Genomic DNA, 23,845 nt, shown 5'->3' with positions numbered 1-23,845 from the left:
CTCCCCACCCAGACCGTTCTATGAGTCTGTGATGATTCTGCGGTCCCAAGCGGTGGCAGCCGCTGTGTGATTTGCCGCGGCAGCGGTTGCCATCAGAGCTGACGTTGTTCTTGGTGGGCGCTCGGAGCTTGGCTGCCAACAGTGAAAGGTTTGTCCTTTCGGGCATTAAACCTGGGTTTTCCTGCAGCTGTGATCCCCCTGACGGACTCCGAGCACAAGCTGCTCCCCGTGCACTTTGCCGTGGATCCCGGGAAGGAATGGCAGTGGGGAAAAGACGACGGTGACAACGTCAAGCTGGCCAGGTTGGTCGCCTGCAAACCGGAGCGGTCCCGGCTGGAGGGTTCGTCGCTCTGTCCCCAGCTGGGGATTTCTTGTGTCTGGGTGAAAGCTGTACTCAGAGTATGAACCTGTTCGGTGGGGATGGAACGGCTTTTTCTCTTACTTCATTCCCTCCTGATGCCCTGATTTCGGTACATTTTGGGTAGGATTGTGACATCTCATCAGCTTCGTTCCCACAAGGTAAAGAGGTGATTGCTCCAAATCCTAGAGCTTCAGACTAGGCGTAGCTCAGAAACGAGAGGCGCCGGAGGATCGGCTGTCGTATTCACACCAAAAAAAGGTGTATTTTTTCCATTCCTCTATCCCCGCTCGAAGACAACCAGTATCTCTGAGCGTGGGCCCTGGAGCTGGGAGGACGGCGTGCAGTCAGCCGCCCTTGCTATTTTTGCCTCGGACTACGGGCAAGCCGTGTCATGGTTTGGTAGTAGCGAGTTTCCTGTTATTGAGTCAGAAGTCAGCACCAGTGGGTGTAGCGGTCAGAGGGCTGGAAGCGTGATTTGTCCATCATCTGACTTGGGCTTAGGAAACCTAGAAACCTCCAAGATCAAAGTATTAAAATTCAGCGCGGGTTTTACCGATAGAGTATCTCATTTTGAGGGGTTAGGAGCCAGTAGAAAAGATTCTGTCCCTGTGTTTTTAGTGGAAAGACTCTTTTTTTTTTTTTTTTCTTTTTTCCTTTTTTTTTTTTTTTTTTTTTTGACAAGTGGAAATTTTTGAGAAAACATCTTTACTCTTTTCTGAACTTGTTTTTGTGGGGAGGAGAATCATTTTGAAACCAGCTCTATTTAGATCTGTGACACCTGCTTTTTTTGTTACTTGTCTCATGTACAAGTCAGATTATTCGTCGAGTTCATTTTAATTCGTAGCAAGCTTGATTTTGCTATTCAGGAACCTCTTATGTATTCATTTGGGTTTTAACTGAAAGGTTTGGAAGGCTACAAAAACGTTACCTGTTGTATCGCTGCTGTCTCGATGCAATTTTACCTGTTGTGTTAAAACATGCACTTTAATATAAAGACGACAGGCAAATAGCTGTAAATATGGAGGAGAGAACCTCAGTTATTAAAACGAAGCTTGACTCTAACCTTTTTTTCAATCCTCGTTTTAAATTTTAGCGTGACGTTATCACTGGAAGCAAAGCTGCACTTGCTGCACAGCTACATGAATGTTAAATGGATCACGTTGCCTTGTGACATGCAGGTAAAGAGACGGGGAGTATTTTCTTTACTCTTGAATTATTTAAACCTCCTTTCTGCAGGGCAGCAGACGTGAAGCCGTCCGCTGGCTTGCTCTCCTTCACCCTGAGGTTGTCTGTGCCTCCAGAAATTGCAGCTAATACTGCTCTGAGCAATAAACAACTTCGGTTTTGCGCGTGCATTTTTCTCCTAGAGCTTTGCGTGCCTGTTTTTGCTCTTCGTGCGAACTTGAAGCGCGGCCCTCGTACATCCCGCAGCGCAGCCTCTTGCGTAGGTTGCTGGCAGCGAAGATGACGCTGCTCGCTCCAAGACAAACATGAACCGTTGGTTTACGGCCACCAGAAGCTGCCCTGAGACACGCGGTTTGACCGTAGTTTTCCTGGGACCTTTCCTTGGCAGGAAAACTCCCGTCCACTTCCTAAATCTCCGTGGCGGTGTGTTGGCAGATGGTGGTAGCTGCCTTGGCAGCATGAAGGGGTTTTTTTTCCCCCCCTCCCCCTTTTTAGGAGAAAATTCCCCAAACTTAAATGTCAGCTGGTTTGGTCTGTCTGAAACCGTCGAGGTGTCATCTCTGTAGCAAAGCTCAGATGGTGATGTTTTGGTTGTGACCTCCTTAACTGGCCACGTGCTTTGCTTAGAAATACCGTGACCCGTCCCCGGCTCAGCCTTATCGACGTACGAACCGTTGACGCGAAGGGACGGGGGATGCCGTGACCCCAGGGAAAGGGGTGCCAGCCGTGCCCACTAAATTTTTGGGTGACCAGAGGGGGAATCTGTTGGCCCCTTCCTCTCCAGTAGCACCCCCTTCCTCTTCTCTAGCTTTTCCCCTGAAACCTCTGGCAAGTTAAGACCTTTATGGATGCGCAGGAGGTGCTGGGGACGGGTCACACTGAGCGCGTCTGAACGTTGTCCCCTCCGTTCTCCAAGCAAGTGCCTACTTCTGCATCACCTCCAGCCTGAAAATTCTTATCTGAGGAACTTACTGGACTTTGATATATATGTTTTCTTTCTCCCTAGGCGCCGTTAGCCCAGCCGGAGTCTCCTACAGCCTCTGCGGGCGACGATGCTCGTTCGGCTGCGGAGTCGGGAGAGTCGGACAAGGAGTCGGTCTGCAGCAGTTCAGCGAGCAACGGTGGCAGCAGGGGTTGCAAGGACAAAGAGAAACCAAAGAAAGACCGAGAAAAGGATAAGGAAAAAGATAAAAAACGGGCAGACTCGGTTGCCAATAAGCTGGGCAGCTTCGGCAAAACGTTGGGAAGTAAGCTAAAAAAGAACATGGGTGGCTTGATGCACAGCAAAACTATCAAGGGAGGTGTGAGCAACGGGCAGGGAGATACCTTGGAGAAGAAGAAGAAAGGATCCTTGAAGTCAAGGAAAGGCAGCAAAGAGGAAACTTCCCAAGGAGACTTGTCAGCTCCTGTGGAGAAAACCTGCCCGGGTAAAGCAGCCCCCGAAAAGCCGTCGGACCCCTACAAATACAGCAACGACGTCAGGCTGAGCCTGAGCATCCTCCGGGCTGCCATGCAGGGAGAGCGCAAGTTCATCTTCGCCGGCCACCTCAAGACCAGCAACCGGCACCAGTACCAGGAGGAGATGATCCAGCGGTACCTTCTGGATGCCGAGGAACGCTTTATGGCTGAGCAGAAACAAAAGGAGGCGGAGAAGAAGGCGCTGGGGAGCGCTGGCCCCGCCAAGAAGCTGGAGCCGGAGGCGAACACCCACAAGGGCGAGGAAGCGATGCTCAACCCCGCTTACCCCCAGCCTCCCCCCGCGTACACCATCCAGACCCCGGATCTGGCCGTAGGCGCTAAAATAGCAGCTTTTCCCTCCGGCTATTCGGGTGTTTTCACCTTTCCCAGACCCTCCGTGGTCAACAGCGGCGAAGGGTCGCATCCCCCCAGCTATCAAGACGGCAGGCGGCAGGTAGCCGGGGGGGCCTGCGGCAGCCTTCCTCCCTACGCTACCTTACCCAGGCACTGCACCCAGGCACGGCCGAACCCCTGCCAGACCAGCCCTTCCCACCCGGGGAGGTTCTCCCCCACGGACATGGACATCCATCCCGCCTTCCCGACGGAGTGCGACGGCTCAGCCTGCCTCCCCCCGCACAGCAACGGCTACAGGGAATACCTCGAGCAGGACAGCTCGCAGAAAGGAACGCCGGCGGACAAAAATAAAAGCCGCGTCCTTTATAACGTTCAGCAGACCAAATGCAAGCAGCCGAACTGCAGTTTTTACGGACATCCAGAAACGGGGAATTTCTGCTCCTGCTGTTACAAAGAGGAGCTGAAACGCAAGGAGCGGGAGGCTCTGGTGCACAGGTTCTGAGCGCCCTGCCCCGGCGCTGATCTTGGGACCCATGAAAGATGGGGAATGCAATAATTTTTTTTTAATTTTTTTTTTTTTAACCACCCCCCCCCCCCGCACGCTCCTCTCCCTGTTTGTGGAAGGAGGGAGCGGGTATTTGGCCGGATGGGCTGAGAAATGGGATTCGGAGGTGATGGAGGAGCGTGGCGGGAGGGAGAGGGGGCGAGAAAAACCAGCCCCTCCTCGCAGAGACCCTGCGAGAGGGAGGAGGATGCTTTTAAAGAGGCTTCTTCTGGCAAGGGGTGACCAGGATTAGCGGAGGGCGAGCTCGGGTTGGAGCACAGGGTGGAAGTGGGGGGAGGTTCTTCAAAACGATTCAATAAACCAGACCAAAGCTTTCGGAGAAGGCGAACGGGGAGCAGCACCCCGCCGGGTCCTTCCAGCTGGACTCCGACGTCACTAACTGCCCAGAATGGAGCGAAAACGCCCCAGCAATTTCAGTTTGAACGTCACAGACCTTTTCATTGAGAGAGGTTTGGTGGTTTTTTTTTAACACTGTTCTTATTTTATATTTCTTTTTTCTGGTACTGAGCAAAACTTAGCTGGAATTGGACGTTACCGGGGTTTGGTTTTTTTTTTTTTTTCGGTTGAACTCATCCGAGCCCGGCCCCGTCGGATGTCTCCGAGCACCTGAGCAGTGGGCTCGGGGCTCTGCCCTTCCGACAGGCTCAACTCTGTTTTTAAAAATGTTATTTTTAAACTCTTTTCTTGGGGTGGGAGGGAGACGGAGGAGATGGCCACAGTGCTTGAGTGGTTTTGAGGTTTTTTTTTTCCTGCAGAAGTACTGTGCGAAACCGTTCTGTTCGCGGTACGGTCGACCCGACTTAGTAAGAATTGAGACAAGAAACAAGGTCAGTGTCTCCACCCAGCAATAACCATCGGCGTGGGGAAGTAGAGAGGACAAAGAGCTTCCTGCGGCACCGGGAGGTAAATCCGCAGCGGGCTGCCGGGCGCTTGCAGCCGTACGTGGACACACACACCCCTGCGATAACTCTTTCTACTTGAGCAAGCTACTTCCGTACTACCTCTGTTCTGCTGAATCGGATTAACTCGGCTCCATTTTGCTGAGCCACGTAACTGACCTTAGGCCGAGGAATATTAAAAGATATTTTTGATAATAGGGCTAAAGAGCGAAACGTTAAGAAAAAATGAACCCGTAACTAACTTAACACACTCGATGTGGTCCACTACGTTCCCTTCTCCCCCCGTCCCAGCCCCTGCGGCGTAGATGAACCGTACGCTCCCGTTCACGTCTTGCAGGGTGGGTTTAACTTTAGCACTGCAATGTTTGCACAGATCTTTTTCTTTTTTTTTTTTTTCTTTTTTTTTTTTTCTTTTGTAACTACAGCTCCCCAACCAGACTCGATCCTGTACACGGCAAGGTCCAGCGTTTTACCACGTGAAAATAAAACATGAATTATACCCATAATTCAAAGCTTTACAACATTCCCTCTTTTTTTTTTTTTTGTTTTTTTGGTTTTTTTCATTTCGTTTTGTTATGTTTTTCAGAAGGCATCAAACTATGCAATCCCTTTCCGTGCTGATCCTGCCCGCTGCCCTTCCCGGGGAGAAGGGACGAGAAAACCGGGCAGAGGAGAGGTGAAAGTGTACTTAACACTGGAGAATCACCTAAAGCCTTACTCTCCCAAATACACTAAGGCTTGGTTCTAATCTACAAGTTTTACCCCTTTAATGTGTACCTAAACCCCCTCAAATTAAGGCCTTTTCTAGAGGCGGCGGCTGCGCGGGGTCGTGAAGCGTGGTCCTCACGGGTCGAGCCATCGAAGCTGCTTGTCGACGGATTGGAAATATCCCGGTGACGGTTTAGCTCTGATTTCGGTTGTTCTCCTTGGTTTTATTAAATCGCCACGCCTAGACGAGCCCTGCCCGGCTCAAAAGGGCTTCAATACGCGGTCGATGCAACCGGGGCTCGGCATCTGCTCCCGCAGGCGACTTGCAGGGTGGCTCCCGTGCACCTCCTCTTACTCGGAGCAAACGCCAGGTAGCAAAGCTTGCCCTCAAATTGCGGTAATTGCGATGTTCTTTAACCCGGGGCTGAGAATACGCAGCGCTGGTTAAGCGCCGCAGGCTCTCACCCCCGTTACCCTGCAGCGATCTCTTGGTTCGCCCCAAATATTAAGGAGAAATGTTTGAAAACCAAACAAAATCCGCACTGTATGGGGGTCACTTGGTTTATAGACCAGTTTTGGCCGTTTATTTTTCCTGTAATGGGAGCAGCGGCTTTATTTCCGTTTGGGGAGCATCCTTCGGCTACTGCCGAAAGCCATCGGAGCAAGGGGTGCTCTAGACCCCCCCCAAGCAAAGACGGTGGGCATGGGAGGAGGGAAAGCAACAGGCGATGCTTCACCAGTGGTTCCTGGGTTTTGGGGGGGAATTTCTCTCCGTTTTGGCTAACTCCGTCCTGCCGCGGTGCCGAGCCGATGGATGCTGGAGGTTGCGTTGCGGTGGGAAGCGCCTGGTGCTGATTTTCGGACCCGCTCCCTGGAAGCGGGCTCCTTCCCGGCGCTTGATGGGAACAAAGCGCCGCCGGGAAATCTCGGATGCTAAAACAGTGGAGGTTTAGGGGAGCTTTGCTTTAATCGGGTAAAAGCGACAGAGTTGCGCATAAGGGAAGAAAAACGGGGAACGCCGGCAGCGCCTTCCCCATCTGTGCATCCTCCTGGACGAAAATCGTCTCGCGTCCCCTCTTGCCAGAGATGCTGTCACTCTTTCTCCTCCCAAGCCGTTTTTTTTGGGGGGGAAAGCAAGTTTGGCCGGGTGCTTTGTGTCCTCATTAACGGCGTTTGACTGTGTCGTGGTCCCCCTCCGAGGACGGGGTGAGCCTGGACGGCTGCGCCGGGGTGGGGATGCAAACCTGTCCCCATCCCATGGGGACCTGGAGGGGAGACGAGAAACGGGCTCCTGTGCCCCCCCCGGCGCTGCCGCTGAGGAGGGGAAGGGCAAAGCTCCCCCAAAAGTTGTTCTCGGGGGGGGGGGGGGGGGGGGTTGGACCCCCAGCCCCGCAGCCTTGGCACGCGCAGGGCTCCCGGCGCGCTGGGATTTTGCAGGATCTTCAGTGCTCGGCGTTGCCGGGTTTTATTGCGGTTGGTAGAGTTTGTAGTTCTTTTAAAATCCAAATGGGGGGGAAAAAAAAAAAAAAAAACAAAAAAACCCAAACAATTGAACTTCAGGCCGCGATGAAAACTCTTTGGCGAGTATTTTTTCTGCGGAGGGTGGAGTTTTGGCTGTTCCCCGGGCGCCCCGTGAGCCCCAACCTCAGCTGGGTCGCACCGACCCGGCTGCAGTTCTTCAGAACCACAAAGGATTTTTTCAGGTCATTTTTGTTTCCTTTATGGTGAAATGAATATATTTTTTTTTTCTCTTTTTTTTTTTTTTTTAAGGGACTATTAAATACAAATTCTATTTATTGAAAGATTGTATCTACCACCCGCCGGGTCCTTTTCGTAGACACACTAAAGCCACTGCCCCACGCGGTGTTTTTGGGACGTGGGACGAGATATTTTTCTGGCACCTATTTTTTTAAAGCGGGGTGGGTCGGGTGGGGGAGCGCGAGCCACGCGTGCTCCGCAGCACCTTTCGTGGAGGAGAAGCACCAAACCTGCCCCGGGACGGGTTTTTCTCCCGTGGGCGGGGGGGAGATGGGGATGGGGAGGCTGCGACGTGATCCCGAGGTCTTAAAATAAGTGCACTTAATGGTGTCGTCGGAAGAAACGTTGCTGCCGTCAGGCCCTGGGCGCAGTAAAGATTTTCCTTAAGGGCGTGCAAAACCCGTTAACGCGCATTTTATTTTGCCCAACGAGCATTTACCTTCACCGACGTTACCCGGCCCCTCCCTGGGGAAGGCTGATGGGATGCTTTGGTTATCACTAATCCTACGAGAAGTGACCTGAATTAATTCTGCAACTGTTTATTCACCGAAAAAAAAAGGGTTTTTTGTTGTTGTTTTTTAAATTAAATATTAGGTTGGTGGTTTTTTGTTTTGTTTTTTTGTTTGTTTTTTTACTCCTCGTGAGCACCGCTGTAGCCAGCACTAGATGGCGCGTCGCAATCGGGCTGTACACCGCATCCTTCGTTTATGCTACCATAGATTCACTGATAATAAACAACGTTCAACTAACGAAGCCCTGGGCAGCGGCCGTGCCTCTTTCCTCCGCTTCATCCCGGCATCTCCCCGGGGCTTCAGCCCCAACGGGCTCCGGGCGGCCCAGCCCTTCGTGCCCCGACTTCCCTGCCTTGGGGCTGCTCTTCGTCCCCTCCTCGTCAAGGTATTGGGTTTTTCTTGGCTTTTTCTCCGCTGTGGAGCACAGCATCCTCTTCCCTGGGGCCTGGGGAAGAATTTCCCTCTATTTAGGTACCGAATTCAGGCTGTCGTTTGAAAAAGAAACCCCGCCACCCCCTCCTCCCTTAAAATGTTTGTCAATCCTCGCTGATTTTGGAGGAACCTTTTCCCCGGCTGCAGTTGAAGGCCAGCACCCGGGGGTGCTTTAGACAACTTTATACACAAGCAAGGCTTTGCGCAGCGGGAAGATAAAATCCGGCTGCTTGCTGGCACGGGGCGTTTTGGATGCTGAAGCTTAAATGGGCTTGGAAAGGGGAAAATTCGCTGGGATGGTGTTCATCAACAGCTACAGCCGGGGCTGCGAGCGGGGAAGGGCGGCTGGGTCCTCGCCCCACGCCGCTGCGTTTGGGGGGTTTGGGGGCTGGTTGGAAACGCGTATCGCAGGGAGGCGGGAACGCTTTTGGGGATGGGGGAGCCGGGAGCGGTTTCCCACAGGATTTCTTTGCATTGGGGTTTTCTATTCCAGCTCCCGGTGTTTTTCCTTCCTCGTAGCATGGGCGAGCGGCCGCACCGTGCCCAGTGCCACGTCGGTGCCGGCTTGCCCGTGCTGGCCAATTTTCCTCCGGTTCTCGGGGCGGCCCGGGCTGACCCTGAGCTGGCGCCGATGCTGCCCTCGCCTTGGAGAGCAGCCCTGGGTTAAAGCTCTGCAGGAAATTCCTCTTATCCGCCAGGTGCCGGAGCCAAAGACCCGGCCAAGCTCCCCCGGGATGCTCCGCCGGGTGATGTTCCTGCAGGAGGAAAGTTGGGGTGCACGAGCTGCAGCCACCAAAGCTGGGGCTGCCCCAAAAATCTGCAGGCAAATACACCTAAAATAAGATTTTTAGCTGGAGCGTGTGCTCCAAGGGTGCTGGGTTTCCCTCGAGCGTGGTTTATGCCAGGGTTTATCCTGCCTTGCGCTGGCACCGGCGCCTCGGCTGCCCCAGCGCTGCCCCGGCAGGAGGAGCTGAGCCGAGGAGGTTTGGGTTTTGGGGTCCCCAGGGGTCTCATGGCAGCGGGGGGGTGGCAGACGCGGCCCCAGGGCCACCGTCCACCTGCTGCCGGCAGCGGGGCCAGGGGCCCCGGGTCCCTCCGTCGCCCGGCGAGGTTGGGCCGATGGGAGCCAGGCCGGTTTGGCCCATGTGCCGGCGGTGCGCTGGATTTTCCGGGGTTGGGAGGAGAAGGCCGTGCTTCGGCGATGAGTCACGGAGCAGCTCGTTCCTCCCTGGCAGAGCTGCCCGGCCGTGTCCCGGCGAGAGCCCGTGGGGCTGTGCGGGGCCCCGCGCCCGCCGGCAGAAAGGTGTGGGGACGGGCTGGGGGTTTGGCTGTACCCCGTCCGTGCACGGCACCGAACGAGCCTCGGCCGGCGAAGCATCCCTTTTGGGGTGCCGGGGCCGTACGCCCCATCCGGCGCTGCCCTTCCCTTTTGGGGTGCCGGGGCGGTACACCCCATCCGGCGCTGCCCTTCCCTTTTGGGGTGCCGGGGCCGTACACCCCATCCGGCGCTGCCCTTCCCTTTTGGGGTGCCGGGGCCGTACGCCCCATCCGGCGCTGCCCTTCCCTTTTGGGGTGCCCGGTGCCTCCCCCGTCCGGCCAGGGAGCTCCGGGCCGTGTCCCCGGGCTCTCCCCGCTCCGGGGGGTGCGGGCAGGGTGCGGGCAGGGTGCGGGCAGCGCGGTCTCCTGCCTGCGGCCGCTCCGCCCCACCGGCAGCGGGGCGGGCGGGACGCCGGGGCCGGGGCCGGGGCCGGGCCGGGCGGTGGCGCTCGGGGCTCCCGGGCCGCTCCGCTCCGCTCCGGCTCCCGCCGCCGCCGCCGCCGCCGCTCCGGGCCCGCCCGGCCAAAGTCCCTCCGCCATGAGCGGGGCCCCGGGCGGCCGCCGCCCGGCCTTCCCCGGCCTCCCAGGTAGGGCAGGTGCCGGGGCTGGGGAGCGGGGTTTGGGGGGGGTCGGGGCGCTCGGGGCCCCCCCGCACCCAGCGCCCCGTCCCCGCAGGGGAGCTGGTGCTGGAGGAGGCGGCGGGCGCCCGGCAGCGCTGCGGAGAGGGCGACGGCTCCGTCCCCGGGACGCTGCTCTGCACCAACCGCCGCCTCGCCTTCCTGCCCGCCCAGGTGGGGCCCGAGCGGGACCGGACCGGGGCGGCGCCGGCCGCGGGGCCCCTGCCGCCCCCCCGCCCCCCCAGCCCGGGCCGCTGCATCCCCGACCCCCGGCCCGGCTGCATCCCGGCCCCGGCCCAGCCCCATCCTGGCTGCACCCCGAGCCCCATCTCCACTGCAGCCCCGGCCCGGCCCCATCCCGGCCCCATCCAGCCCCATCCTGCCCCCCATCCTGGCTGCACCCCGAACCCCCTCCCACTGCAGCCCCAGCCCAGCCCCATCCCGGCCCCATCCTGCCCCCCATCCTGGTTGCACCCACCCCCCATCCCGACCCCATCCCAGCCCCATCCTGCCCCATCCTGACCCCGGCCCAGCCCCATCCCAGCCCCATCCTGACCCCATCCCGGCCCCATCCCGGCCCCATCCAGCCCCATCCTGACCCCATCCCGGCCCCATCCCGGCCCCATCCCGACCCCATCCTGCCCCCCATCCTGGCTGCACCCCGAACCCCCTCCCACTGCAGCCCCACCACATCCCGGCCCCATCCAGCCCCATCCTGACCCCGGCCCAGCCCCCCCCCCCTCGCCGGCTGCAGAAGCCCCGCGTTCCCCCGGGGAACTCCTCGCTGCAGGACGCGGGGGGGGGGGCCCAGCGCCAGCCGGGCAAAGGCAGCGGGGGGCCGGATCCGGCCCCCTCGGCCCCCCCCGGGGCCGCAGGTGGGCGCACCGGGGCGGCTTCCAGCTCTCCCCCCCCCCTCCCGCAGGCCCCCGGCTCCCGTGCCTTCCTCCACAGCGAGTACGATGTGGCGCTGCCCTGCATCCGCAAGCTGGTGGCAGGTAAAGGTGGCAGCCCCCAGCCCCGTGTGATGAGTCGGGCAGGTCTCGGCTGGCGCTGACGGCCGCCCCCTCGCCCGCCGCAGCCAGCAGCTTCACCAAGCCCAAGGTGCTGACGGCCGCCTCCACCCTCAAGTTCATCCCCGAGGAGTTGGCCGTTTTCTGCCGGGATTTCCGCCTGCTCCGCTTCCACTTCCATGAGAACGGGTTGGCTCCGCAGGCGTTTCGGGTGAGCCGGGGGGCTGGTGGTTATGGGGGGGACAGAGGAGGCTTCGTACCCGACTCTGGGGCGCTCCAGGGCTTTGGGGGGGTGGGGGGGGGAATTTTTGGGGGGCTCATGCCCGGTCCCGGCTCCTCCCTGCAGGTCGCCAACGCCATCGCCCAGGCGCGGGAGGCGGCCGCGTGGCTGGGGGACACCGGTGAGGGACACGATGGCTGGTCCTGCCCTGCCGAAGCCCCTTTGGAGGATGAGGAGGAGGAAGAGGAGGAGGAGGAGGAGGAGGAGGAGGAAGGCTCGGCTGCCACGCTGCTCTTTGAGAGCCTGCGCGACTGGGAGAAGGAGCTGAAGCGCCTGGGTGCCGCGGGCTGGAGGGTGAGCGCCGTCAACGAGCGCTTCGACATGGCCCCCAGGTACGGCCCGGCCGGACGCCGGGGTCCACGGGGCCCCAGCACCCCACGCTGGGGGGGCACGGCGTGAGCCACCCCCACCCTGAGGGGACCGGGGAGGGCGGTGAAGGGGCGGGGGGGAAAATCTTCCCCTCTGCCCACGGTTTGGGGAAAACACCCTGTGAGCCACTCGAAAGGGCACCCCGGGATTTGGGGGGTGCTGGGGGGGGGGCACCTGCCCCATGTCCCCCCCCGCTCTGCCCGCAGCCTCCCCCGGTACCTGTGGGTGCCCAGCGGGCTCCTGGACCACGACCTCAAGCGGATCTTCGCCCACTTCGAGGAGCACCGCATGCCTGTGAGCACCCCGGGAGGGCGATGGGGTGCTGGGGGGGCAGGGGGGGGCCGGGGTAGGGGATGGGGGGGTGATGCGTGGGGGGTGTCGCCCCGTCTCACCCGCAGCGCCTGTGCTGGCACCACCCGGGCGGCAGCGACCTGCTGAGAGCCGCCGGCTTCCACGCGGCCTCGGAGCCGGGCAGCGAGGACGTGAGGTGGGTCCCGCCGGGGGTCCCGGGGGGGGGGGGGGTCTGGGGGTGCTGCCCCAACCCGGCCCCACCCGGGGGTCCCTCTCCCCCCCTCCAGGTGCCTGGAGGCTCTGCTGCTGGGGGGCCGCGGGCCCTGCGTGCTGGCCGACACCGCCGAGCTGCCCACCCTCGCCGACATCCAGCTCGCCCACCTCAAGCTGCGGGCGCTCTGCCTGCCCGGTGAGCGGGGACGGGGGGGGTCTGGTGGGGGGACCCCCCCTGCCGCGGGGCTCCTTCTCCTCTGCTGACCCCCCCGTCCTTTGCCCGTGCGAGCCAGGCGCGGCAGCGGAGGAGAAGTGGCTCTCGGCCCTGGAGGGGACGCGCTGGCTGGACCACGTCCGGTGAGTGGGTGGCGGTGGGGGCTTTTTTGGGGGGGGGGGCGGTGGGGGAAAACCCTACCCTAAATACACCCCTCCCCACGGCGGACGGTCCTCCCCCACAGCCCGGCCGGCGGCTGCAGGGCGATGGGGGCATCGCGGTGGGTGCGGGAGCATCCCGGGGTGGGCTGCAGACCCCCGGGCAGGCGGCCGTGGCATTTTGGGGTGCGCTGACCGCTGACCCCCCCCCCCTTTTTTTTTGCCCCCCAGCACCTGTTTGAGAAAAGCCGCCGAGGTGGCATCGCTGCTGGTGGGGAGACGCTGCTCTGTCCTCCTGCAAGGTAGCGCCGGGGGGGGGGGGGGGGGGGGGAGCGCCAGGATGGGGGGGTGACACCCTGGGGACACCCCCCTCACCGCCTCGTCCCCCCCCCAGAGCCATCGGACCGGGACCTGAACTGCCTGCTGGCCTCGCTGGTGCAGCTTTTGGGGGACCCCCACGCCCGCACCCTGCCCGGCTTCCAGAGCCTGGTGCAGCGGGAGTGGGTGGCAGCCGGGCACCCCTTTCCCCACCGCCTCGGGCTCCTCCGCCGCGACAGCCCCCGGGAGGAGGTGAGAGCCGCCCCGGCCCCGTCACGGGTGGGTGACGTGCACGGGTGTCATTCTGCTGTCGTGTCCCCCCCCCCCCCCCGCCTCCAGGCCCCCGTTTTCCTGCTGTTCTTGGACTGCACGTGGCAGCTGGTGCGGCAATTCCCGGCGGCTTTCGGCTTCACCGAGGCGTACCTCCTGGCCCTCCACGACAGCAGCTTCGCCCCTTACTTCAGCACCTTCCTCTTCAGCTGCCAGCGGCAGCGGGGCCGTGGCGGCCCGGTGAGCTGGGGGGGACCGGGGGGGGACACTCCAGGGTCCCTTGCCACCAAGAGGCCGCAGGTTTAGGGACAAATTTGGGGATGGAGGTGAATCCTCTCCCGTCCCGCTCGGCTGCATCCAGCTGCGCCGTGCCTCAGTTTCCCCATCCGCATCCCCAACTGGGGATTGACACCCCCCCCCCAAAAAAAAGCTCCTGTTTCACCCCTTCTCCTCCCCGCAGCACCGGCCCTGCAGCCAGACCTACACGCCGGTGAACGGCTGGCAGGACCCCGCTCCGGGCGTGCCGCGGGCCGGCAGCGCTGCCCGTGGGTTGCCCGCCGTCTGGGCCTGGGGGCTGCGCTACAGCCGGCAGCAGCGGGCCCGATTCAGGAACCCAGCGGGTGCTGCTGGCAGCATGGGACCCCCCGACACCGCGGACCCCCGGACCCCGGGCAGGGTGAGTCCGGGCTCGGCGTCGGGGGGGGGCTGTGCCACCGGGAAGGGCCCCAGGCGTCCGGCTGGTGCTGCACGGGATCCCCCCCTCCGCTCTCCCGTTCAATTTGGGGTGCTCTGCATGTGACATCCCTTCCCGGTGCCGTGTGCCCCCCCGAAAAGGTGCCCCGTCCCTAACTGCGGGGGTTTCCCCCCGTTTTCCCTCCCCGCTGCCTTTCCCCCCTTGATTTTTTTTTTTCCCCCCCTAATCCCTGTTTTTTCCTCCCGTTTCCCAGCCCGCTGACGCCTGGCCGGGGCCGGGGGCCGGGAACGTGTTTGTGCTGACCAAGGGGACGTTGTCACCCCAACCCTTTCCTTGGAGGAGCGGCCGGCCCCCGCCACGCCTGGCCCGCTGGGCCCCCTCCCTGGAGAGCCTCGGCGAACGGGGGGGCGGCCCGGGGGGCAACCGGCCCCCCGCGTCCCCCCCGGGGCTGCTGCTGCCCTGCGCCACGGGCCCCTCGGTCCGGCTCTGGCGACGCTGCTACCTGCGGGGTCTGCCCGAGGCCCAGGTAACCGGGGCGCGGGGGGGTCTCCCGGGTGGGGTCTGTCTGGTGGAGCGAGGGGAAACTGAGGTACGGGGGGGCTGCACCGGGGCGGGGCGCCGGCTGGGCGCAGGCCCGAGGGGTCCCCGGTTCGGAGGGGATTTCTTCTTCCCCGGCCGCGCCCCGCTGCTCGGGACGGGGGAGGGGGGGGGCTGGTGCGGGGGGTGCGTGCGTGGCTGCCCTGACCCCGTGTCCGTCCGTCCCACCCCCTGTCCGTCCATCCCAACCCATCTCCATCCCCCCCCCCATCTCCACCCATCCCACCCCATCTCCATCCCCCCCCACCCCCTCTCCACTCCACCACCCCCATCTCCACCCCCCCATCTCCATCCCCCCCATCTCCACCCCCCCATCTCCCCCCCCACCCCATCTCCATCCCCCCCACCCCATCTCCCCCCCCCACCTCATCTCCATCCCCCCCCATCTCCATCCCCCCCCACCCCCTCTCCACCCTCCCACCCCCCCATCTCCCCCCCCCATCTCCCCCCCCACCTCATCTCCATCCCCCCCCACCCCATCTCCACCCACCCCACCCCCATCTCCACCTGCACCCCCCCACCCCATCTCCATCCCCCCCACCCCATCTCCATCCATTCCATCCCCATCTCCACCCACCCCCACCCCATCCATGTCCCCCCCCACCCCATCCATGTCCCCCCCCGACCCCGTCCATGTCCCCCCCACCCCATCCATGTCCCCCCCAACCCCGTCCATGTCCCCCTTACCCCGTCCACGTCCCCCCCCACCCCGTCCACGTCCCCCCCCACCCCATCCATGTCCCCCCCACCCCGTCCACGTCCCCCCTGACCCCGTCCACGTCCCCCCCACCCCATCCATGTCCCCCCCCACCCCGTCCACGTCCCCCCCACCCCATCCACGTCCCCCCCACCCCGTCCACGTCCCCCCCCACCCCGTCCATGTCCCCCCCGACCCCGTCCATGTCCCCCCCACCCCGTCCACGTCCCCCCCCCCATCCATGTCCCCCCCCACCCCGTCCACGTCCCCCCCCACCCCGTCCATGTCCCCCTTACCCCGTCCACGTCCCCCCCCACCCCGTCCACGTCCCCCCCCCCCCCCATCCATGTCCCCCCCCACCCCGTCCACGTCCCCCCCCCCCCCCGTCCATGTCCCCCCCACCCCATCCACGTCCCCCCCCCACCCCGTCCACGTCCCCCCCACCCCGTCCACGTCCCCCGCCCCCCCGCCTCTCCCCGCAGCGCGGGCGCTTCGCCCCGTCCCCGGCCGGCCTGGCCGAGGAGCTGAGGCTGCTGCAGGACCGGCTCAGCGCCTGGCGGGCAGCGGGACCCAGCAGCGGCACCGCCGGCAGCCCCCGAGCCCCCCCGCGGTGAGGGGCCCCGGGACGGGACCCCCCACGGGGACCCCGGGCCGCTGGGACAGCAGCCGGGGGGGCTTTGGGACCCCCGCCCCGCGCCTTCTCCCGGTGCCCGCGGCCGGTTCCTGCTCCTGGCCGGGGCTTTCCGGGGCCGGATCCTGCGGACCCTGGGCTGGAGGAGGCGGCGGGGGGGGGGGGGGGTCCCCGAAGGTGCCCCCCCAGGGTGGCCCCGCCTCTCGCCGTCACGGCGGTTTCTCGGTTTTCCATTAAATTCTTGCTACCTCCACGGAGGCTTTGGGGAGCTCGGGGCGGCGATGGCCCCGGCCGGCCCGGGCGAGCGGGATCCGGCCCGGGCGAGCGGGATCCGGCCCCAGCGCGGGGCGTCACGGGCGGTTCCATCCCGCGGGCGGCGCGGGGCCGGAGCCCCCACCCGGTTGCCGTTCCCGAGGAGGACGGGGACGGCCGGATCCTGCAACGCCACGATGAGGCCCACGTCCCGCTCCCGTCCCCTCCGCCACGGGACCGTGCGAGGGACCCGCTCCGGCAGCCCGGGATCCCCCGGCGGGACGGGGACGGGGCCGGGGACGGGGACGGGGCCGCGGCGGGAGAGGCGTGCGGCCCCCTCCTCGCCCCGGGGCCCTCGCCCCGCCGGGGCCCTCGGCCGGGCCGTACCCGTCAGAGCGCGGTTTGGCCGGCGGCGGCTGCGAGGGGAAGCGGGCGGGGGCGCGGGAGGGGGGGCCCCGGCACCGGAGGCCGAGGCAGGGGGCTGCAGACGTGGGGATCCCCCCACACCGGGGTCCCCAGCACGGGGATCTGCTGGCACCGGGATCTGTCAGCACTGGGATCCCTCCACGCTGGGATCTCCCGGCACTGGGATCTCCCGGCACTGGGATCCCTGCATGCTGGGATCTCTGTACTGGGATCCCTCCATGCTGGGATCTCTCTACACGGGGATTCTCCTGGCACTGGGATCTCCCGGCACTGGGATTCTCCTGGCACTGGGATCCCTCCACACTGGGATCTCCCAGCACCGGGATCCCTCTGCACTGGGATCTCTCAGCACTGGGATCTCTCAGCACTGGGATCCCTGCATGCTGGGATCTCTCAGTACTGGGATCCCTCCACACTGCGATTCTCCTGACACTGGGATCTCTCGGCACTGGGATCCCTCCACACTGGGATCTCTCAGCACTGGGATTTGCCGGCACTGGGATCCCTCCACACTGGGATTCTCCTGACACTGAGATTCTCCCGACACTGGGATCTCCCAGCACTGGGTTCCCTCCAGGACTGGGATCTCTCAGCACTGGGATCCCCCTACAATGGGATTCTCCTGACACTGGGATCCCCCTGCACTGGTATCCCTCCATAGTGGGATCCCCCTGCACTGGGATTCCTCCAGGACTGGGATCTCTCAGCACTGGGATCCCTCCACAGGGGGATTCTCCTGGCACTGGGATCTCCTGGCACTGGGATCCCTCCACACTGGGATGTCCCAGCACTGGGACCCCCCCCTCCGCACGGGGATCCCCGCTGGGGCAGTGCTCCTGGCCGTGAAGGGGATGTCTCCGCCTGTCACGGCAGGGGATATCGCGATAGAAGGGCGGTGGCGCCGGCCCGCTCACCCCGCCCGCCCACACTCAAGATGGCCGCGCTCAGCCGTCGACGCCACTTCCGGCCCGCCCGCCGACGCGAGGGGGCGGGACTGGCGCCTGCGTTTGGCGTCACGGCGGGCGGCGCCGTCGTGTGACGGCGGCGCCGCGCGGGCGGGAGCGGGCGGCGGGGCAAGATGGCGGCGGGGCCCATCTCCGAGCGGAACCAGGGTGAGCGCCGGGGCCGGGGCCGGGGCTACCGCGGGGGGGGGCAGCGGGGCGGCCGGGGGACGTGCGGGGTCGGGGGGAGCCTGGGCTCCCTGGCGCTGTGGCGGGGCGGGGATCTGTGGGGACAGGGGGCCCCTGGGCGACGTGGGGACCTCCACGGGCGGGCCCTGGGCTCCCTGGGGACGTGGTGGAGCTCTGGGGGGGGGGCTCCGGCCTCCCTGGGGACGTGGGGACCTCCACGGGTGGGCCCTGGGCTCCCTGGGGACGTGGGGAGCTCCACGGGTGGGCCCTGGGGACACAGTGAAGCTCGGGGGGGGGGGCAGGCCCCCTGGAGATGTTTAGGGGCTTGGGGGGGGCTCCCTGGAGATGTGGGGTGCTCTGCGGGGGGGTGACCTGGAGGCGCAGGGGGCTGCGGAGAGGAGCTGGGCTCCCCAGAGATGGGGGGGGGGGCGGTTTGTGTGTCAGTTGGGGGGTCCCGGCCTCTCGAGGCATAAGGGGGGGCAGCAGGCTTCCAGGGCACGCAGAGCTGGAATGGAGGAGTTCTGGCCTCCCTAGAGGAAAGGGGGCGGGGGGGGGGGCTATGGGGGCCTCCCTGGTTGAGGGCGTAATTATGGGGAGGGATACAGTTAAAAATTTTAAGGGAGATCTCTGCCTTTGGCTTGAGTGATTTCAGCATCGAGCCCTCAAGTCCTAGCGCAGCCGAGACTTCCAGCTGCCGGGGCTCACGGCTCCAACTCCGCTTTTCTTTTTCCCCTCCGCTCAAGATGCGACGGTGTACGTTGGGGGGTTGGACGAGAAGGTCAGCGAGCCGCTGCTGTGGGAGCTCTTTCTCCAGGCGGGACCGGTGGTCAATACCCACATGCCCAAGGATCGAGTCACGGGCCAGCACCAAGGTGAGATATTTACTGTTCTCTCTCAAAAGCTTCGCGTTGAATAAAATACTTTAGCTGGGGACAGTCAGAGAGAAATTACGGCGGGAAGAGAGGTGAGGGACGGACGATCCCCGGGGAGATCGTCTTCCTTTCCCTAAGTGGAGCTTTGGGCTCTCTGGTTTTAAATCGAGCGGGGTTGGAGGAGCTGTGGGAGGCGGTGGGTCTGCCCTCTCCTAAAGCTCTGTCTGGGGACTTGTCGCAGGCTATGGGTTTGTGGAGTTCCTCAGCGAGGAGGACGCCGATTATGCCATTAAGATCATGAACATGATCAAGTTGTACGGGAAGCCGATCCGAGTGAACAAAGCCTCGGCCCACAACAAAAACCTGGACGTGGGGGCCAACATCTTCATCGGCAACCTGGACCCCGAAATCGATGAGAAGCTGTTGTACGACACCTTCAGCGCCTTCGGGGTCATCCTGCAGACGCCCAAAATCATGCGAGACCCCGACACGGGCAACTCGAAGGGTTACGCCTTCATCAACTTCGCCAGTTTTGATGCCTCGGACGCTGCCATCGAGGCCATGAACGGACAGTACCTCTGCAACAGGCCCATCACCGTTTCCTACGCCTTCAAAAAAGATTCCAAAGGCGAGCGGCACGGCTCGGCCGCCGAGCGTCTCCTGGCAGCCCAGAACCCGCTCTCGCAGGCGGATCGGCCCCATCAACTGTTCGCCGACGCTCCTCCTCCTCCGTCTGTCCCGACTCCTGTTGTCACCTCCCTGGGACCTGGCGTCACCCCTCCGGGTGGGTAAATCCTGGCAGCGCCCGTCTCCGTGCCGCGTTGGTTGACGGGAGGCTGTTGCGCCCGTCCGCCGCCGGGCCCGGGGGTGGCTGCGTTCTGCCGTGCCTCGTGCGGAGCCGCTCCTTGTCGCGTCGGAGGCTCGGGGCAGTGGCACTGCAGCGCGTTGGGTGCTCTTTGGTGACGGTCGCTGCAAAACCCTCGGTGGAGCTGTAGGCTCACGAGCTGGCAGGACCTCGGGAAATCCTCTCCCCTCCCCGAGGCAGCTCGACCTACGCTGTCCCAGGGCTGAGTGAAAGGATCCAGCTTCTGCCTGCTGTTTTTTGATGGTTCCTGTGGCTGTTTGCGCTTTCACCTCCTTCCCAATCGCCTGGCAGGTTTTTTTACTTTTGGTTTGTTTGGGTTTTTTTTTTTTTTAATGCTTAACCGAATTCTTGCTGTCTCTCTTCCCAGGCCTCCCGCCCCCAGGATCGTTCCCCCCGCCGGTGCCGCCTCCCGGAGCGATGCCTCCCGGCATGCCTCCTGCCATGCCACCCCCACCCATGCCGCCCGGCGCGGGTGCCCCCGGCCCCCCCTCCGGGGCTGCGCCCAGCGGGGGACACCCGCCTCACCCGCACCCCTTCCCTCCGGGCGGGATGCACCATCCAGGTAAGCATCCGACGGGTCTCGGGCTTGGGAGATGTAGCTCGTCTTCTCCTTCTCAGGGGTGGGCTTGGGTAAATCGCTCCCTCCGTTCTCTTCCTTGAGCTTCCCTTTCTGTAAAATGGGGAGAAAACTGTTGCCGTCCTCTGTAAGGGACCAAACGCGGCATCGTTCCCCGGGATGTTGCTCTCTGCCGCACAGGGCAGCCTGGTGAAGAAAAGGGAGGGTTGGCGTAGGAGCACGTACGTCACGTCGGCGCCGCCGCGCCTGGTGTCTGGGTTTCTCTCCTGGATGTTCTAAAATGTGTTAAAAAATAACCTGGAGCGGGGCCCAGCGGGATTTATGAAGCACTTTGGTAGCTGAGGAAGTAGTGCCCTTCTGGGAGGCCTCCGGTCGGGTCGAGACATTGGTTTCCTCGAGGTGGGAAGTTGCGGGAGGCGGGAAGGCAGGGTCTGTCACGGCGTGGGCTTTGAAGGTCTCAGGTGCTGTTCTGGCTGGGAGGATGCTGCCGAGACTCCGAGTCATCGTCGTTTTTCTCTAGGGTAGATTAATGCGTTAAGTGCGAACCTTCTTAGCGCAGTCTGCGGCTCTGCCAGGCAGGAGCTAATTCAAGACACGAGAACAAAATGTTTCTTTGATTTCCTTCCATTTTTAGCCCTGTAGTACTGGGGAATGAGCAGCGTATACATCTAGACTCTGGTTTCAAAGGCAAAAATTAAGTGAAATTTGCAATTGAATTCTTTTTTTTGGGTTTTTTTTTTTTTTGTTTTGTTTAATCCTGCCTGCTCTAAAACGACCCCTGCACTGAGACGCTCTCCCACGCTGGCTCATTAGGGTGCTTTGTGTGATCGTGGCTCTGGCCGTGCGAGTGACCAGATGGCTGCTGCTTGTCCCCGATTACAAGCTGGCTTTTCAGGCTTCAGAGTAGCCAATTACGCACGGTAAAGGAAAGCCTGACCGAGCGCTTCCACGCCGTGTGCCCTGCGGAGCCGCGCTGAGCTCTGGAGTTTCTGACGAGGAGAAAACAATCTGTGTTTGTTTGGGTTTTTTTTTAAAGGGATAAAATAAAAGAATAATAGAAAAAAGGAGATTGGGAGGGACCCGGGCCGCTCCTGCTGGGAGCAGGGCAAGCTTCGAAGTCCGGTTGCTCAGGAGCTTGTCTGAAATCTCCAAGGGTGGTGATTTCTCTCCGAGCCCCTGTCCCCGGGCTTGCTGTCACGTCTTTCTCCCCCTGCCACTTACGTCCAAGCGGCATTTCCTTTGCCGCAGCCCGTTCCTGTTGCCTCTTGTTGGAGAGCTTTGCGCTTTCTCCTCTTTAACCTCCCTTCTGGTAGCAGAACCCCCTTTTTACACCTGACGTTGTAACCATACAGCTGGATTTAGTGCCCCTCTGGGCTGCAGGGGCCCGGAGCTGCCGTGCCCAGCAGCTGCCCTCGCTGCGAGCGTCCCTTGACTCGTTATTCCCCCAGGAATGCCTCCCATGCAAGTGCACCACGGGCCGCCTGGGATGGGCCAGCATCACCCAGGACCACCGGGCTCCGGAGGCCAGCCTCCCCCACGGCCCCCACCTGGCATGCCACACCCTGGACCCCCACCCATGGGTATGCCACCCCGAGGACCTCATTTCGGGTCGCCCATGGGTAAGTGGGTGCCTGCAAGAGGCGGTATGTGGTCTTTTCTATCGATCGTACACACTTCATTGAGTTCAGCGCTTGCTTCGGCCCCGCGCCCTCCCTCGTTCCTAGCTTAACGGGGACGGGAGGGAGGCGACGCCGCAGCCTCCCCGCGGAGAGGTGTCTTGGAGCAAGACCTGGCAGCTGCCAGCTGCTAAGCCAGGGTCTCCCGGGGCTTTCTTCGTGTTCGTCGTGCTCTCTGGTGATATTTTTTTTTTCCCCCCGTCTCTCTCACGTTGGGATATCGACTGGGCTTTGCCAACAGGGAGGGTTCCTGAGACCTGTCGTGTCCACCAGCCACGGGGCGGTTCTAGGAGAGACTTTTTCTCCAGGACCTGCTGGTAGAGGGGGAACGAGGGGGAGCGTTGGCCCAAACCGTGGGCACCCGGTAGAGCTGGCACCCAAGGGTGGGCTTTGGGTGGGATCGGCTGTTTCCGCTTCTCCCCGCAGAGGTTGTTAACGACTGTGCTCTGTCCCCGCAGGTCACCCAGGCCCCATGCCGCACCACGGGATGCGTGGCCCTCCTCCACTGATGCCTCCTCACGGGTACAATGGTCCCCCTCGTCCCCCGCCCTATGGCTATCAGAGAGTCCCCCTGCCTCCCCGGCCTGCGCAGAGGCCCCCCGGGGTGCCGCCGCGTGGCCCCTTGAGGGGCCCCCTGCCCTAAAAGCAGTCGTGGCAACACCCCCTCCCTGCTGCGGATCCTTCCCTCTCTGTCCTCAGACTTTTATTTCCCCTTGGACTAATATACCCGCACCCAAGAGGGGCAGCTGGGTCCATCCCTGTCGTAGCTCCCCCCTCTATCTCCCCCTCTCCCCATCTTTTTCCCCATTTCTTTTTATAGTGTTCATTTTGGTTACTTTTCCCCTCCTCCTTCCGTATATCTCGGCCTTGAAGATTTTTCAAGGTACTTTTAACAAGATTTTTTTTTTTTCTATGTAAAGCAGTGATCGCCGATTTACAAATAAAGCATTTTAAGAACGGGGGGGGGGTCGTCCCTCCGAGATCGGGACGAGGCTCTGCCTGTTTGTCATCAAGGCGCTGATCGGCTGCTGACTGCTCTCGCCTCGTGCGCGGCCCCGGGGACGCCTGCGATGGAGTTCATCGGCACGTGAAAGCTCTCTGCCTCTGCTGATGCCGATGCTGTGTGTCTGTCTCGGTGAGGCGCTGAATTTAGGGCTGATGCACCCGGTCTCTTGCTTTATCCAGGCTGATAGGCTCCCTGTAATCTGGTACACCTGCGGTGAAGAAAATACACGATCAGGCCTTAAAGTGCATCGCATCCTTGGACGCTGTTGTCCCAGAGAGCACAAATAAATGGGCAGGATGTTTGGAGGGGTAATTTGGCAGTGAAACTTGCTCTCCTGAGTCCCTGCCTAGTCCCTCTCCACACAGAGAAGGGACTTCTTTAGAAATGAGGTCTCATTTTGCTGTTGCTCGCAGCCACAGGAAGCCATTATAGCTGTGGTTCTGGGGATATTGTTAACTGGGGGGGAGGGAGTAATAAAATTTGGGTGAAGCTGTCCGGCTGGGAGAGGAGGTAGAGCAGATCTGGCCCACGTGTCGTCTCCACGCTTCCTGAGGCTGAGTCGCCAGAACCGTCCTGCCTCTCCTAATGAATTCAGCGTCTTCGCGCCGGCGAGACCGATAATTGGGGAAGCGTAAAAGCAGAGTCTGCGGATGGAAAGTTTCACGCCTTCCCCAGCAGTCGGGAAGGTGCGAGGAGGGAGGGGGCTCGGCTTTCTGCAGAGCTCCTTGCGGGAAGGCGGAAGAGCCTGCAATTGGAGATAGGGAGAGAGGTGTTGGCTTTCTACATATGAGGCTGCAAATCCAGGTGATTTAAAGACAAAAAACCCTAAGTGCTTCCAGATATTTGTCCGCCTGGAGCTGTTTTGTGGCTTTATGCAAGAGCCAGGGGATATCAATGGGGGGGCTGTAGTGCTTTTTTGGCTGTTGTGACTCCTCTCGGAAGGCTGCTGTGGCTCTTCAGTGCTCTGCAGAGAAGCTGCCTTGCTTCCGGCCTTGATTTTACTCTTTGCTGGTTTATTTCTGTTTTATTTTAACATCCTAGGGCTAAAACTGACCTTTAGCTCCAATCTCTGTTCACCCTCGCGGGCCAGAGAGAAAGAATGGTGCCGTGCTTCCCCTTTCGTCATCGTGGGG

The 23,845-nt window shown here is 62.0% G+C and overlaps 3 protein-coding genes across 8 annotated transcripts in view; all 3 read left to right on the top strand.

Moving 5' to 3' along the window:
* Positions 1 to 7,044, top strand: part of OTUD7B (OTU deubiquitinase 7B) — a 38,135-nt gene extending 31,091 nt beyond the window's left edge. For 2 of the 4 annotated variants that reach the window (XM_075525230.1, XM_075525232.1), the window contains exons 10-12: positions 188 to 302; positions 1,455 to 1,539; positions 2,553 to 5,345. In XM_075525230.1, coding sequence (XP_075381345.1) covers positions 188 to 302; positions 1,455 to 1,539; positions 2,553 to 3,860 — 1,508 coding nt within the window. In that variant the 3' untranslated portion in view covers positions 3,861 to 5,345. Of the gene's footprint in view, positions 1 to 187; positions 303 to 1,454; positions 1,540 to 2,552; positions 5,346 to 5,408 lie in introns of those variants that run through there. The other 2 variants (XR_012778813.1, XR_012778812.1) reach the window with 2 other exon arrangements.
* Positions 7,045 to 9,734: 2,690 nt separating this feature from the next.
* Positions 9,735 to 15,935, top strand: MTMR11 (myotubularin related protein 11). Of its 2 annotated transcripts, XM_075524892.1 has the most exons (15): positions 9,735 to 10,136; positions 10,225 to 10,340; positions 11,089 to 11,161; positions 11,245 to 11,387; positions 11,523 to 11,788; positions 12,032 to 12,119; positions 12,224 to 12,312; positions 12,404 to 12,525; positions 12,623 to 12,686; positions 12,933 to 13,003; positions 13,096 to 13,271; positions 13,359 to 13,529; positions 13,750 to 13,965; positions 14,237 to 14,509; positions 15,760 to 15,935. In XM_075524892.1, the coding sequence occupies exons 1-15, from the start codon at positions 10,088 to 10,090 to the stop codon at positions 15,889 to 15,891; spliced, it is 2,049 nt and encodes a 682-aa protein (XP_075381007.1). In that variant the 5' UTR covers positions 9,735 to 10,087; the 3' UTR covers positions 15,892 to 15,935. The 2 variants fall into 2 exon arrangements, with proteins under 2 accessions (XP_075381007.1, XP_075381008.1); XM_075524893.1 differs by lacking the exon at positions 12,032 to 12,119 and having other exon boundaries at positions 12,253 to 12,312.
* Positions 15,936 to 17,550: 1,615 nt separating this feature from the next.
* SF3B4 (splicing factor 3b subunit 4) lies at positions 17,551 to 22,694 on the top strand. 2 transcript variants are annotated; one of them, XM_075524895.1, is made up of 6 exons: positions 17,551 to 17,698; positions 18,460 to 18,588; positions 18,830 to 19,372; positions 19,821 to 20,015; positions 21,479 to 21,649; positions 22,165 to 22,694. In XM_075524895.1, exons 1-6 carry the CDS (start codon positions 17,665 to 17,667, stop codon positions 22,347 to 22,349), a joined length of 1,257 nt encoding a protein of 418 aa, XP_075381010.1. In that variant the 5' UTR covers positions 17,551 to 17,664; the 3' UTR covers positions 22,350 to 22,694. The 2 variants fall into 2 exon arrangements, with proteins under 2 accessions (XP_075381010.1, XP_075381009.1); XM_075524894.1 differs by having other exon boundaries at positions 21,479 to 21,673.
* Positions 22,695 to 23,845: the final 1,151 nt, after the last annotated feature.

This window comes from Mycteria americana, chromosome 25 (genome assembly GCF_035582795.1).
Source record: "Mycteria americana isolate JAX WOST 10 ecotype Jacksonville Zoo and Gardens chromosome 25, USCA_MyAme_1.0, whole genome shotgun sequence".
In the NCBI taxonomy this organism is placed as follows: domain Eukaryota; kingdom Metazoa; phylum Chordata; class Aves; order Ciconiiformes; family Ciconiidae; genus Mycteria; species Mycteria americana.
Note: the sequence above shows the minus strand (reverse complement) of the source record. Positions and strands in the feature narration are given on the sequence as shown.